The sequence below is a fragment of the Corapipo altera genome, unplaced genomic scaffold (genome assembly GCF_003945725.1).
Source record: "Corapipo altera isolate COAL_440 unplaced genomic scaffold, ASM394572v1 61022, whole genome shotgun sequence".
Taxonomy (NCBI): Eukaryota; Metazoa; Chordata; class Aves; order Passeriformes; family Pipridae; genus Corapipo; species Corapipo altera.
The window spans coordinates 158,311-173,731 of NW_020885065.1; the positions used below are offsets into that span (position 1 = coordinate 158,311).

At 55.9% G+C, this 15,421-nt stretch overlaps 1 protein-coding gene across 1 annotated transcript; it reads left to right on the top strand.

Moving 5' to 3' along the window:
- Window positions 1-1,290: 1,290 nt before the first annotated feature.
- PROM2 (prominin 2) lies at window positions 1,291-9,187 on the top strand. The gene is made up of 23 exons (XM_027669090.1): window positions 1,291-1,525; window positions 2,074-2,123; window positions 2,247-2,449; window positions 2,544-2,664; window positions 2,863-2,926; window positions 3,008-3,097; window positions 3,201-3,400; window positions 3,931-4,005; window positions 4,085-4,148; window positions 4,263-4,422; window positions 4,839-4,991; window positions 5,337-5,460; window positions 5,999-6,090; window positions 6,170-6,254; window positions 6,376-6,522; window positions 6,627-6,698; window positions 6,794-6,886; window positions 6,986-7,039; window positions 7,355-7,435; window positions 7,616-7,684; window positions 7,831-7,920; window positions 8,463-8,569; window positions 8,678-9,187. The coding sequence occupies exons 1-23, from the start codon at window positions 1,291-1,293 to the stop codon at window positions 8,739-8,741; spliced, it is 2,493 nt and encodes an 830-aa protein (XP_027524891.1). The 3' UTR covers window positions 8,742-9,187.
- The last annotated feature ends 6,234 nt before the right edge of the window (window positions 9,188-15,421 follow it).

Consider the following 15,421-nt stretch of genomic DNA (forward strand, 5'->3'; position numbering starts at 1 on the left):
TGGGAAATCATGGTTGGAATGGTAACTCATGGTGGAGATTGGAAATCATGGTGGAAATGGGAAATCATCATGGGCATGGGAATCATGGTGGGACTGGAAAATCATCATGGGAGTGGGAAATTGTGTTGGGAATGGGAAATCATCACTGGTATCTCCATCCCCACCCCACTGTGGGCAGCTGAGGCTCCTTTGCCGTGCACAGACACGCATATAAACGTACCATGCTAAGATCCCAGGCTTTCCTGACCCTGGGAATTTTGTCCCAGGATGGGGACCCAGCCCAGCCAGGGCAGGATTTTCCAGTCCTCAGCACCCTACTCCCAATAGGGTGGTGGAGAGCAGCTCCCTGTGCCCAACCTGGAAAAACCCTGCCGGCACCTCCAGCTGGGAGCAGAGCCCCTTTTCCAGAGGGAGGGGAAGCACAGGGATTAGCATCCACGCCGGGAAGGGCCGGTTGGACCCGCCCGACCGAGCAGGGTCCCGGCTCCGGGGGTGCCCCGGGGCCGTCTGGGCACAGGGGGGCTGCTCCCCCCCCCCCAGGAGATCAGGTTGAGCCTCCTGCTTTTCCAGCCAAGCCTGTAATTATTGCTCGGCCGAGGAGCAGGAGCCGGCCCTGGGAAGGAGCTGCGGCTGCCTCGGGGTGTGGGACAGGGACCGGCTGAGCCTGGAAAACTAATCTCACACCTGGCCAGCGAGTGGGCATTGCCAGCTGGGGCCCAGCATCCCTTTCCATGTGTTCCCCCCTGTTTTCCCCTCTTGTTGCCACCCCAGGTCTCGGGATGCTTTTCCAAAGGGTGATTCTGCTACAGAGGGACCCCACCCACAGATGAGGATCCCCCCACAAGGGCTTTTCCACCCCCGAAGGCATGCTCAAATCCCAAACCCCTCCTTCCAATGCGTCTGTGACAGGGACAATCACCCTCCAGCCCAGGCACACAGGGTTCACCACCCCCTACCCCTCTTTGCCACCAGTTTTGGGAAAGGAGGGAGGGGCAGGACAGAGGGGGACCCCTCGACGGTGACTCAGGGATGCCGGGGGGGTTGCGAAACAGGCCCGGGATGGTTTGGGAGACGCCTCCACGCAGCCTCGCCAAGCCCAGCCGCCCCGGGGAGCCCATCGGGGGAACAAGCCACGGCAGCGTCTGGGCTGTGCGCGGCGGCCGACCCGTCAGGCAGGTTTCCCGGGGCAGGAGCCGTGTCTGGGGAGAGCCGTCCAGGAGCTGGGAATGCCCCTCCGCCCGCTCGCAGGCTGACGGAGCCCCCCGGCTCTCTCCTCTCGCCGCCGGAGCCATGCGGGCGGCAGGGCTACTGCTGGCCCGGGCGCTGCTGGTGGCCTGGGCACTGCTGCACCCCGCGGGCACCCAGCAGTGTCACCCCGCCGGCCCCGCCACCGTCCTGCGCTTCACCGACCGCCACGCCGAGATCCGGGTGCCGGCGCTGCACCGCGTGCCCAGCCCGCTCGACCCCCTCTATGGGCTCGTCCGGCGCTGCCTGGACCTCATCCAGCAGAACCCCCTGCCCACGGGTGAGTCCTGAGCCCGGGGAGCCGGGATCCCACTGCTGCGGGTGCCGGGATCCCACTGCTGTGGGTGCCAGGATCCCACTGTTGTGGATGTGGGGATCCCACTGCTGTGGGTACCAGGATCCCACTGCTGGAGGTGCCGGGATCCCACTGCTGTGGGTGCCAGGATCCCACTACTGGAGGTGCCTGGATCCCACTGCTGTGGGTGCGGAGATCCCACTGCTGTGGGTGCCAGAATCCCACTGCTGTGGGTGCCAGGATCCCACTGCTGTGGGTGCCAGGATCCCACTGCTGTGGGTGCCAGAATCCCACTGTTGTGGGTGCCAGGATCCCACTGTTGTGGGTGTGGGGATCCCACTGCTGTGGGTGCCGGGATCCCACTGCTGCAAGTGCCAGGATCCCAGGGTTTTTCCCACGTCCGGAGCTGCTCCAGCGGTTCTGAGCCACTCCACAGAGGAGGACTCTGTCTCCATCCTGGTGCTGCTGCCCCAGGAAGGTTGGGGGAGCATCGGGTGGGACCTATTTCACCAGTGCCATGATTTATTTCGCAGAGTTGCTCCGGGCAGCCCTGAATGACCCTGGATCAGTGCGGACATCGCAGGTGAGCCGGGATGTGGGGCAGGGGATCCCATGGGAGTGTTATCCACCTGGGACAGGGCACGTGGGTGCACAGAGCACCCCAAACCCGGGGTCACAGTACTGATGAGGCTCTCCCATCACTCAGGTGGTGCAGTACGAGCTGGGCTATGTGGTCTGTGCCGCCGTGGCCCTGCTCTTCACCGTGGCCATGCCGGTGGCCGGGATGTGCTTCTGCTACTGCCGGAGCCGCCGGCGCTGCGGGGGCCGCCTCCGCGCCCACCGGCGCTCGCTGGGCTGCCGGCGGCACTGCCTGCTGGCCTGCCTGTCCTTCACCTCCCTCGTCATCCTGTGAGTCCCTCGGAACGCCCCGTGAACTCGTGTTGGGTGGGGGGGAACCGTGTCCCGCGGGGCAGCCCCGTGACCGCCCGCTCATCCCCGGCAGGATCAGCGTCACCTGCGCCTTTGTCACCAGCCAGCGGGTCAAGGGGCAGATGGAGCCGGGGCTGGGGGCCGTGCCGACCACCCTGCGCACGCTGCGGCAGCACCTCGCCAACGTCCCCCAGGTGGGTCCCCAGGCGGCCTCGCCCCGGGCACAGGGCGCTGCCCGGAGGTGGCCGCATTTCCCTCAGGGAAGGTGGTTTGGAAGGCGAGAGGAGGTGACGTGGCTGTATTTGAAAATGCATTTTGAATGACCAACGCGGGGCTTCCTCCCCTCCCCGCGGCTGCTCCCCCCGGGCTGAGCGGCTCCTCTCTCCCGGCAGGGCGTGCAGATGGTGGTGGACAGGTTCGAGGTGCCCCGCAAGCAGATAATCTCCGATTTGGGCGGTAAGCGCCTCGCCGGGCACTGGGGAGGGCGCATCCCGAGCTTCCCACGGGGATGCTGACGCGGCTCCCGGTGCCTTACAGGCCTCAGCCGGAGCGTGGGGCTCTCCATCCACACACAGCTCAAGGCCATGACCTACGCGGCGCTCTCAGACCTGCAGGACAGGGCTGCAGGTACGGCCGGAGCGCGGCTCCGCCGGGGCCCGGGGTCGAAGGGGGAGCCGGGGTGGCCGAGCCTCCGGAGCAGCGTGAACTAGCCCTGGGCTTTCTCTTTAAGACCTACAGACCTCGCTGCACCATTTACAGATTCTCGACGGGACCTCGCGGGCGCTGGCGGCAGCGCGGGCCGAGCTGGAACCGGCGCTGCGGGAGCGGCGGGGGCGGGTGGTCGCGCTGCTCGACGATCCCCGCTGCACCTCCTGTGCCAGCGCCCTGGGCAGGGCACAGAACCTGGAGCTGGGCGCTGACTACGGCAAGGTGGGACGGGACGATGGGCACCCACCACCTCCCCGGGGCTCACGGGTTCCTTCTTGTCTGTGTCGTGTTCAAAGAAGGGCAACGAGGCTGGGGAAGGGTGTGGAGCACAAGTGCTGTGAGGAGCAGCTGAGGGAGCTGGGGGGGCTCAGCCTGGAGAGGAGGAGGCTCAGGGGAGACCTTCTCACTCTCTGCAGCTCCCTGACAGGAGGGGGGAGCCGGGGGGGGTCGGGCTCTGCTGCCAGGAACCAGCAGTAGGACAAGAGGGCACAGCCTGGAGCTGCCCCAGGGCAGGTTTAGGTTGGCCATGGGGAAGAAGTTGTTCCCAGAGAGAGGGATGAGCCCTTGGAATGGGCTGCCCAGGGAGGGGGGGGAGTCCCCGTCCCTGGAGGGGTTTGAGCAGAGCCTTGATGTGGCATCAGTGCCATGGTGGGGGGGACAAGGTGGGGTTGGGTCACAGGTTGGACTCGATGATCTCAGAGGTCTTTTCCAGCCTCTGTAATTCTGTGATTCTGTGATTCTTCCACCCCAAGGTGCCGTCGGTGGAGAAGGTTTTGAAGGCCATGGCCGGGCTGCCCCGAAGCGACTTTGCGGAGATGATTCGCCAGGTTTGGGGGGGTCAGGGTGGAGCAGGGGGGTCCAGCACCCATACACAGCTCCAGCTCAGCACCCCCTCTTTCCTTGCAGGGCAATGGCACCTTCAACTCCATCCCAGAGCTGGCCGTGGAGAGGATGGCACAGGTCATCCAGGGTGAGTGAGGTGGTCGGACCAGGGACACCCTCCAAGGGGCGAACCCTGATTTGAGGGGGCACAGGGTGGGATGAGGGAACCATCCACGCCTCCAGCACAGCCTTGGCCCTGCAGATCTGCGGGAGGAGCTGTCCCACACTGCACAGAAGGTGCAATCCATCGCTGACAGCTTCCCCCTCCCCGACTACACCCGGCCTGCCAGCAAAGCCCTGGTGACAGCGGAGGAGCGGAGCCGGCCCTACCTGCGGGAGGTGGAGCGCTTCGAGCACTACAGGTGACTCTGGGGAGCAGGGAGGGGGGCAGGGGGGCAGCAGGGGCGGGTGCTGAGCCCTGCTGAGCCCCAGCTGGTGCCTCAGCCCCGTATATGAGGGCTGTGGGGAAATGAGCTCCATCTCAGCCAGACACAACACAAACATGAGCACAAACTAACAACTTGAAGCAACCTTGAGAAATGTTGCACTCAACGTGCTGCTAAACTGAACTGTGGTAACATCAAGTTAATGGATTTAGAGAGTTTTGAAGTCGTTGTTGATCAAGCACTTTGAGTGCTGCCCTTCCTTTTCTGAAGTGATTCACCTTACTCTCCTTTACGTAGTGGTCTTGTGAGACAAAGCTGTTCCTCAGCTGGTTCTCAGGGTTAAACAGACAGGATACTCTCTCGAGGCTGTGCCCTGCTGCTCTGCCCCCCAGGTGGATCGCGGGCACGGTGCTGTGCTCCATCATCCTCCTCATCCTTGCCTGCAACGTGATGGGAATGGCCCTGGGAGCCTACGGGCTTTCCAAGCGTGAGGACCCGAGTGACTACGAGTGCCGAGGAGAGGCTGGTGCCAAGTTCCTCCTGGTGTAAGCATCCCCCTGTGTCCTGAAGGGGCTGTTCCATCTCAGCCCCCCAAAAAAAACCCAGCAGGGCAAAGCCCAGGGAGGAACTGGGAGGCAGCCCAGTGGAAAGGCTTTTGATGCCACCGCCTGCGCCAGGAGGAGTGGGAGAAGCGGCTCCTCCCTGGGAGCTGGCAGCTCCTGTGCCCTGGCCCCGCTGCCCGGCACACCCCACTCCCAGTGCCCTTCCCAGCCCAGCGTGCCCGGGCTCGGGAAGGCGCCGCGGGGCTGCAGCTGGATGGGCAGGTCCCTGCAAGCCCCGGTCCTGCCCTCTCGGGGCTGCAGACCCACCCCCTCCTCTCCCTCCTGCAGCGGCGTGGGCCTGGCTTTCCTGTTCTCCTGGCTCCTCATCCTCCTCGTTTTCGCCACCTTCCTGGTTGGGGGCAACATCCAGACGCTGGTTTGCAGGAATTGGGTCAACCAGGAGATTTATAAGGTGGGTGGCCACACATGCACCTGTCGCCACATGAATCTCTGCTTGTGTGAGCCAAAATGCCTCCAAACGCTCTTTGTCCTCCCACTAAACCTGACTGGAAAAGCCCCATCCTAGACCAGAAGATTAAGTTTAGGATGATGTCCTTGGATTTGCGTCAGCAGCAGGGAATTTCCTTCAGGCTGTTAATTTGCCGCCTGTGGGATCCCTGTTTCCTGGTCCTTGGGGATCCCTGGGGTGCTTGGGGCTGGCACATGGTGTGATGGTGCTGAGAGAGGGGTTGGGGGATTGGAGATGGGATCAGGACTCATCCCATGACTGGAAACATGCAGGCACGTCCCAGCACAGGGCTGTCCACTGCTTTCCCTCTGAACACACTGGGTGAGTCTCTGCAGTGGGGACCGTACAAATAAAGGCAAGATTAGTTCTGGATGGGATGAGGTACCTCAGGACACAACTGTGAGGGCAGAGCACCCCCAGAATCATTGCTGGGAATGCCTGTGCCTGACCCTGACCCTCTCTTTCCTCCTGTTTGGCCCAGTTCATTGACACCCCTGGGAATCTCCCTCCATCCATGAACCTCACCCGCCAGCTCAACCTGAGGAGGGACTCCAACCTCAGTGCCACGTACCGGTGGGTGCTGCAAGAGCCCTGTCCCTGCACATCCAGGGCAAATTTGGGATCATGCTGCCAACATCCCTTTGCCTTCCAGGGACTGCAAGAGCGGTGCAGGGCTGTGGGAGGTGCTGCAGCTCGACAGGTCCTACGACCTGGATGAGCACCTGAAAACCCCCAAGGTGAGGGCGGCACCAGCCAGAGCTGCTGGTAACGGCTCAGGGATGCAGGAGCTTTGCTGGGGTTACTGGGATGGAGGTGTCTGCCCTCAGCCCTGCAGGATCCCTTGTCCAACCCTCACAGTACACGGCTGACTTCCAAAAACGCCTGGGAGACTTCACTGCCCACCTGGGGGACGTGCGGCTCCTGCGCAGCGAGGGCAGGCAGGACCTGGAGACCTTTGCCCGCAGCGGCCTGGACGAGGTGGACTATGGGCGCTTCCAGGAGGAGGTGAGGGGAGCTGGATCCCTCTGCAAGGAGCAGGATGCAGCCCCATACTGGGACAGTCCTCCAGGTTTGGATTTTGGGCAGCCACCGACTCTGTTTTCCCTCAGATGAAAAACCCCTTGGTGCAGACCAGCCTACCTGGCCTGGCCAGGAACCTCGAGGGGCTGCAGAAAATGCAGGTGAGCAGCAGGGTGGGTGGTGGGGGATCTCTCCATGCCCTTGGGGGATCCCTCTGTGCCCATGGGGGTGTCCTCACCCCCCTGTCCCCCCACAGAGGAACAGCACGGTGGCAGGACGGCTGGGAGCCGAGGCCCGAGCCCTGTGGCAGATGCAAAACTCCACAGTGCAGTCACAGGAGGCTTTGGTGGTGAGTCTGTGCCGGGCTGGTGGCTCGTGGTGCCACTGGCACTGCCCAGTGGTGTCCCTTTGAAGGCTTTTTCATCCTTCTCACCTCACTGTCCCACAGGCAAAGCTGGGGGAAAGCGTCCAGTTCCTCTCCCGCTTGGCACCACATCTCAAGGTACTTCCACATCTTCTTCCAGCTCCAAAAAATATGTGGTGCCCCGTGGGTCCTGTCTGCCAGTGTCCCAAATAAAACCAGTTACAGGGTGATGGGAGAGCCAGGAAAAACACCATCCAGGGCGAATGAATCTCCTTTGGTGATTAGATTTGCTGCTGCAAATCAGAAATCCCCCTGCAACAGGGGCACATCCCTCTTTCCCTGCCCTCCGGCAACCAGACCCAGCTTAGAGCTTGGCACACCCTGCTCCCAGCACCCCAGGGCACCCATCCTGCTGCTTCCTGCTCTAAGGATGCTCTTGCTGTGCCCCCCCAGGAGCGGGTGAAGAGGACACTGGCCACCACGGCCTCAGTGGAAGCCCGGCTGCCCGTGCAAGCCCAGCAGATCCTGCGGCAGGTGAGACGGGGCTGAATGAGCCCTTAGGGGGTACAACATTCCAGAAGGAAAGAGTGCAAGAGGGGAAGGAGCACCTGAAGCCTCCAGCTCTTGTTCCAAGTGTGACATTAGCCCAGAGGTGGTTGGAGCAGGGCTGGAAATCATGGCACTGTCCCTCCACGCTGCCTTCCCCCTTCCTAGGAGATCGGTTGCTTCACGAGGAAGGAGCTGCGGTACATCACCCAGTACCTGAACTGGGTGGGGCAAACGGTGAGTGAGTGCTCCCCTTCAACCCAGGGGGATTCTTTGGGGCCAGGACCCTCCCACAGATCCCACATGCAATCCTTGAGCTGAACCTTGGCAGCAAAATGCATCCCAGAAGAGTGCTTATGCCTTGTCTCTACCCCTTGTTCCAGCTGAGGGAGGACGTGGCCTCGTGCCAGCCCCTGGCCACAGCCCTGGACAACGGGAGGGTCATCCTGTGTGACCGCATCGCTGACCCCTGGGTAAGGATCCCATCCCTCCAGGGGGCCCAGAGGGGACCTGAAACCAGGCTGGGGAAGGGCCAGTGTGAGGACACTGAGGGCACTTGGTGTGTTCAGCTGGAGAAGAGGGGACTGAGGGGAGACCTCAGTGCAGTTCCAACTCCGTGGGCAGGGGCAGAGGAGGGGCAGGGACTGAGCTCTGCTCTGGGGGAGCAGGGACAGCAGCCAGGGAATGGCTGGAGCTGTGTCAGGGCAGGGTCAGGTTGGATCTCAGCAAAAGGTTCTTCCCCCAGAGGGTGGTTGGGCACTGCCCAGGCTCCCCAGGGCAGTGGGCACAGCCCCAAGGCTGCCAGAGCTCCAGGAGGGTTTGGATGATCCTCTGGGGCACAGGGGGTGACTCTTGGGGCTGGGCCTGTGCAGGGCTGAGGGTTGGATTGATGGTCCTTGTGAGTCCCCCCCAACTCAACATATCCTGTGATTCCATGACTCCCCAAGCTCCCCCAGAGCCTGGGGGCTGCCCCTTCCCCACAGCTCAGCAGGACCCCCGTGCTCTCTCCTTGCAGAATGCCTTCTGGTTCAGCCTGGGCTGCTGCACCTTCTTTCTCATCCCCAACATCATCTTTGCCATCAGACTCACCAAACACTTCCGCCCCATCCGCAACCGGCTCATGTGAGTGGTGGGCACGGGGTGGGCACAGGGTGGGCTGTAGGAGGACAGAGGGAAGGGGGAATTCAGTTCTTCCTTGACAACCCCCCCATGTTTTCTTCTCCTTTGCAGCTCTACAGGCTCAGAGGAGACCTGTCCCTTCCACATTCCCCGTGTCACGGCACTCAAGCTGTAGGATGGGGGTCTGCTGAGTGTGCCTCACACCCCATGAGCTCCCACGAAACCTGTGCCCAACCACTGCAGGGTTTGGATCCCTCTGACATCTTGCAGGGCTTCAGATCCCTGTGACATCTCTTCCTCGGAGTTGTTTCGGGTGTGACATCCTTCCCTGTTGAGGAGTGCTCTGTGGAATTTGGGGTCCCTCCTCTGCACCCTTTGGGGTCTAAGCACCCCTCAGGGATGCTCCCAGAGCCTGGCTGATCCAGGGTGCACGGGAAGGGTCCCCATTTCTCTCTCACCACCAGCTCACCCCTCACAGACCCCCAAGGATGGACACCCACCACTGCCCCACAACACTTCCCCACACCCGGGACCCCCGGGCACTGTGGGACACATTAAAGCCCTTCCCAGCCAAACCCACTACTGATTCCTTTGTCTGCACCCTCCATCTCCCTGCTTTCCACAGGGAACCGTTCTGAGGGGGCCCTGGGGCTGAGGGGGTTCTGAGGCTGAGGAATTTCTGCAGCCAAGGGGGGCTTCAGGGCCACAATTGTGGCTGAGGGGGCTCCAGGGCCAAGAGGGCTCTGGGACCAAGGGAACTCTAGGGCTGAGGGGGGGCACAGCCAAGGGGGGCTCTGGGGCTGAGGAGTGTTCCAGGGCTGAGGGGGCTCCAGGGCTGAGGGGGCTACAGGACTGAGGGTCTCTGGGGTTCAAGGGGCTCTGGGGGTGAGGGGGCTCCAAGGCTGAGGGGGGGGGGCACAGCCAAGGAGGCCTCTGGGGCTGAGGGGGTTCCAGGGCTGGGGTTGTGGCTGGGGGGGCCCAGGGCCAAGGGGGCTCTGGGGTTGGAGGTGCTTTGGGGCTGAGTGGGCTCTGGGGATGAGGGGAGCCCATGGCTGAGGGGTCTCAGGGACTGAGGGGGCTCAGGGGCTGAATGGGGGCTCCAAGGCTGAGGAATTACCCTGGCTATGGGGGTCTTGGCTGGGGTTGTGGCTGAGGGGGCTCTGGGGCCAAGGGGGCTCCAGGGCTGGATCCAAGGGGGCTCCGGGGCTGAGGAGGTGAATGGGCCAAGTCCCGGGTAGTGGCCCACGGGACCCCCGACTCCATCCTCACAAGATCCAGAGCACAAAACCCCCTCCCACTGTAGGGCTCAGGGCTCTCCTGCCCTCAGGATTACAGCTGAATTGAAGCTTAATTAGAGCTGGGGGCTCAGGGGCAAAACTACAGGCCAATGGGGGTTGCTGTGTTGTCAGTCATGGAATGGGTTGGGTTGGAAGGGACCTTAAAGATCCATCGTTCCCTCCCCTTGCCATGGTCAGGGGGCTCTTCCCCTGCTCCCAGGGAAGCCCAGGCAGGGCTTTGCCTCCCAATTTATACCTTTATGGCATGAAATTCCTGCTTTTCTTTCATATCCTTCATCCCCTCGTTTCAAACTGCTTTGTCCAACCAGCAAATTATTTACAAAATCCATACAGGAGTTTGCAGATCCACCAAACGAGGATTTCCCAGGATCTCCCTCCCCGAAATAGTCTCTGTTTGCCAACCAAGAGAGAAGTGCCCCATTTTTTATGCATTATTAAAAGGCTCTTCCTACCCACAGCCAGCAGAAAACACCTGGTTTATGTATTATTTAGGTTATTGTTGCCCAGAGTCAGCTGGTTTTAGGCGGTTCCTCGCCTGCAGAGGTCAGTATTGGAAAGGCTTTTTCCAAAGGGATTTAGGGAGTTGAAGCCCGAAGGAGGATTTCTGCAGGAACCCCCATTTCCAGGGATGCCCTCGGCCCATCTGGAAAACGCCTGATGGCGTCATGTGCAAAAATCAGCTTTAAAACGGAGTATTTTGTGGTCAGAGGAGGGTTGGTGGTGGGGGAAAGTGATGTTCATACCTGGGATTCAATCAGGAAATACATTCCTGACTTTCCTGCTCCCAGCTTGATGTATTTTGAAGGCTTAGAGTCATGAAACGCTGAGATAATTAAAAAGGGAAGGTCTGCCTCGTTTTTATAAGCCCCTCTCCATGGCAGTGTTACGTTTTAAACACAGTAATACCCACTTTGTTGTGCAGAAGAGCACAGGGATTATCTGCTTTAAATGTTAAGTAACATAAAAGCAATAATATTTATTTAGTTCATCCATTGATTAAAAAAATCACAAAATCACAGAGTTGTTTAGGTTGGAAAAGAACTTCAAGGCCAACAAACAAACAAAGTGAATTCATCTGTTTTTTCTTCCTAAAATCATTTCTTGTAGGTGGGTCACAATAAATAACAGATAAATAATGAATAACAGGGAGATTCACCCCAAAATAGATGCATATTATGTGTATGGTCAGCACTGCATTATCTCTGCTCCCTCCCTGGGAGGTAGGTGGATTAAAAATGTGAAGAACTTTGAGTTAATGGTAAATCACCAAGGAATAATCCAGAAAATTGTTCTAAGCCACCTGGAGGGCACTTTGGTTTTGAAAAAAAAAAAAAAGTGAGGACAAGCTGGATTATAATTCCCCACCCAAAGCCAGGTCATGATTTATGATTAACCTCCACTCCCACCCCACACAGGCACCTTCTGTCTGCTTGATTATTTGTATTAATAAATTAAAGACTGAAATCAACTCGTTTCCAGCTCCTAAAAGTATTTTTTTCATGAAAAGTGGGTGTCCCCTCTGTCAGAGAGTTTTTTTTCCTATCTCAGTTTGTCTGGATCTGTGCTGGGCAACTTCTAAAGACTGAACCAAACTGGTGTTGATTAAACCACTTCCCTTCTCAAATCCTCCTCTTGGAATTCAAACCCTGGGACACCTCACCTTCCTTGTGCTGCACCCACTGACCCCAGAAGTGTCTATAATTAATAGATCCCAATTAATAATTCAAAGGCTTGAGGCAGCAACTCTGCCTGGGTTGGCATCTCTGCTCACCCCGGGTGTGTTTCCCCCACAACACCTATTTCAGGATCCAAATTGTTCTCCTCTATTCCCGGAACTAAGGAGAAACACAGGAAAAGTGCAGCCAGTTTTGCCAGAATCAGTCTATTCCTGCAATTACAATAGTATCCAATTTTACCATTGTTTTTTGTTTCCCTTCTTTTCTCCCTATTTTTCAATGAACACCAACCTCCCTTTTTCCTCCAGAAAAAGGATCCATGACCTCTTCCATCTGTTCTTCTCATCATCCCCTAAAAACAGCTCAGGAAGCTTAGATACAAACCAGCTGCCATGGAGAGTTGTTCAGAATTTCATTCCCATCCCCAAAATGTTAATTTTCAAGCTCTCTGTGCAGCAGAGCTCCAGCAATTACTGAGGGAGGAATAAGATCTCATCTTAAATTTCATTTAATCTCAGCTGAGGAGTTATGTAATTATACCAAAATCCCATTTTTTTTGAGCCATGAATTACCTACTGACTCCTTAACCCAAATTCCCAAACAAGCTCAGCTTTGTGAGAATCCAAGTCCCAGAGGCTTTGCTCCAGTTTCCTTTGTTTTTAACATGAAAAACTCCTTGGAATTTTGATGCCATGAGAATATTTTGGACGGCACAGATTTTTCAGGCCAGAATAAAGTTTGGGGAACAATAAACTGTGTTGCTTTATTAGTGTTGATCATTGTTTGCTGTTTAATGGCTCTGGATGAGGCTTTGCTTTCAGGATGATCCTGTGAAACAAACCCAGAGTGAGCTCGGGATAAGCAGCCAGCCCTGATCCTCTGCTGCAAATGGAATCTCCTCCCTTTTTTGCCTTTTGATCATTGTTTTGTACTCAGGGTCCCTCTGGGCTTGAGAAATGCTCTGCAAACCAAGCCAAGGTCGACAGAGCTACTGGGAAAGGGCACTTTCCTGTTGTGTCCTTCAGTCAGAGGCAGCTTTGGGGATAATCACAGGGCGAGAAAAAATTCTCTTTGCCCATCATGGAGTAAAACATTTCCCAAGCCGGGCTTTGCCCTCTGGTGCTCCTCCCACCAAACTCACAACAAGGTTTATTTTCATCATCTAAACCATTCTTTTCATCATCTAAACCATTCTCCATCCTCTTGAAGCATCACCAGATAAAATGCTTTGCATCCTGTGCTTGGTACCTCTGGATTTTTCCTTTTGAGGGCACCGAGGTCACAGCAATCCCAGGCTCTGAAAAGCCTGTGGGCTCCTTCCCCTGGAATCCCAGCCCTCTGCACAGATGGACCATGACTTCTGTTGTCCTGGTGTTCTCCATGCAGCCTGAGACCTGCTTTGGTGAAGTTAGAGATAAAATTAAGGAGAAATCCTTCAGGAGAACTGTTGGCTCTGATGTCTCTCCACTCATCCCCCGAAACTGGCACATCCAAAATCCAGACTGTATTAACTAGATGGTCCTGCTGTGCATAATCTTTGGTTTTATCCAAAATATTGTTAACTGGGGAAAAAACCCCACCTCATTTCAAAATGTTTCCTTCTCCATATCCCTGTCAAAACTGAACTGCCCTATCTGTACATGACTTTATTTCTCAGGGAGCCATTCCCGTCACATAATCTTGGCTCAGAAGCAGGAATGTTATCTGGGATTTTCAATCACATTGGCTAAGGGTGAGTAAAACCCCCTGAGCCTCCTCTGAGTGCATCACACTTGGATCCCCAGGGAATCCACCACGGAAACACCTCAGGGGAGATGCTGCAAATCTCAGTTTTTCATAAATAAAACCGTTTGGAATCTCAGCTGTCCCCAGGCTCCAGCTAAAACCCAGCTGTTAACCCTGGAAATAAAGCTCTTGGATGGTTCCAAGCATTATTTATTTACACCAGCTGAGAGAGAACGTGCAGCATTTCAGCTCCCAGCACCGTTCCCACATCCCTCACATTCCCCTGTAGCCATGGAGATGAGCATCGTACCCATGACAACTCCACAGGAGCATCTTGAGCATCTCCAGAGCAGCCCAGTCTCTCCCTGGGCTTTTCCTCGTGCCAGACAATGACTGTGGGTTTGTTCCTGCTCCCACACAGCTGATGGCAAAGCTGTTCCTCAGCAGCAGCTCCCTTTCCAAGAAAAAAGGGCCTGAAAAGGAGCAGATTTGACATCTAATGCTGGGATATTTGGTGTATAAAGGTCCCCGTGGTACATTTATAAACCACAAGCCTTGAAATTGTTGCTTTAGGGGAAAGGAAGGCTTTGGACAGAGTCATGTGTCATCCTGGGGCAACATCCCAGCTGGAAGATGCTCCAAAAGGGATGGGGGGGGCACATCCCATGGGAAATCATTTAATCCTAAAAATCTGACCCGATTTCCCTCAACATACATTTCCCATGCTCAATTTGTCTTTGCTTGTTCTCATTTACACCCAGAGCAAAAGGGGATGAAACCCCACAAAACCCCTGCCCTGGGAACACTTTCCATGGAGGGAGAGGGGAAAATCTGAGTGGAAACATCCTCCCCAGCTCATCTAAGAGGATTTACACAACTATTTTGTGAGCCAGCTGGATTTAATCATCTCATCCTCACCAAGCATGTGAGTGAGAAACCAGGTCAGGGGAGGTAAAAGCTTGTTTTGTTTTCAGGTGAATAAACAAGGCAAAATCCTGGACCAAAATTAGATGTGTAAGAGAAAAGCATAATTTAAAAAATATTTTAAAATACATTTTTAAAATGTAAAAATAAATTCTAAATTAAAATTCAAACAAGTAAAAGAGAAAATTAAAATAAAATTAAAATAAAATAAAAATTAAATCTACATTAAATTAAAATTAAAATAATTTTTAAATTTTAACAATAAATATTCGAATATAAATATTTTAAAATAAATATTTAAAATATAAATATTTTAATTATATTATAAATATAATATAAATATTATAAATATTTAAAAATAAATATTTTAAAAAGAAATTTTAGAAAAATATTTTAAAAATAATATTTAAAAAATATTTCTCCCTCTCCAGCCTGGTCCTTGTTTCAGTCTATCGGTCGACTCAGTTTATTTTTAAATAAAAACCAGGCAATTACCTGCATTTCCTGGGGTTCAGCTTTCTCCAGCTCACCCACAGCCCATTTTCCCACTATGAAAACTGATTTTTCCTGCTCCTTTCCCAACTCGACCCAGTCAGAAATCCACAAGGAGCCCCAAGAACCGATTTCTCCTGTCCTTTTCCCAACTCAACCCAGCCGGGAAGAGCCCAAGGATATTATCCCTGTATCCATCACACCTCCAAAAGCTGCTCCTGTCTCTGCTTGGGAGTACATTTAAATCCCTCAGCCTGAATTTCCACACTTTCCTACAAGCTCTGGGCTCACAGCTGAGGAATTCTGGGAGAGGAGCAGTTTCCCAGAGCAGGATCTGAGCTCCCGGGGATGAGGGATCCCACACTGGAGCGTGTTCACCCAGCCCGGGTGTGCCCGCGGTTATTTCTGACGGGGTGACCTCAGCCCGGCCACATCGTGTCACCCCCGGGTGGCTCCGAGCCCAGAAAGGGGATTGCAGGGTAAAAATAAACGGGAGAGAAGGAGAGGAAAACCTCCCGGTGAGTCATGTCTTGCAAACCCCGCTCCAGGAAAGGAAAACAGGGATATTCAGCTTTTCCTGCGCAGGAGCCAGGCGGGGAAGGCGCTGCTCTGTGGGGAGCTGGGTCTGGGCACGGCTGGGAAAGGGTTTGTTCCTGGAGCTCTGGGGAGGGACAGCGTGTGCTGGAGGAGCCCAAACGCTGCCCTGCGTGAGGAACAGGAGGTTTGTTGACGCCAAGGAC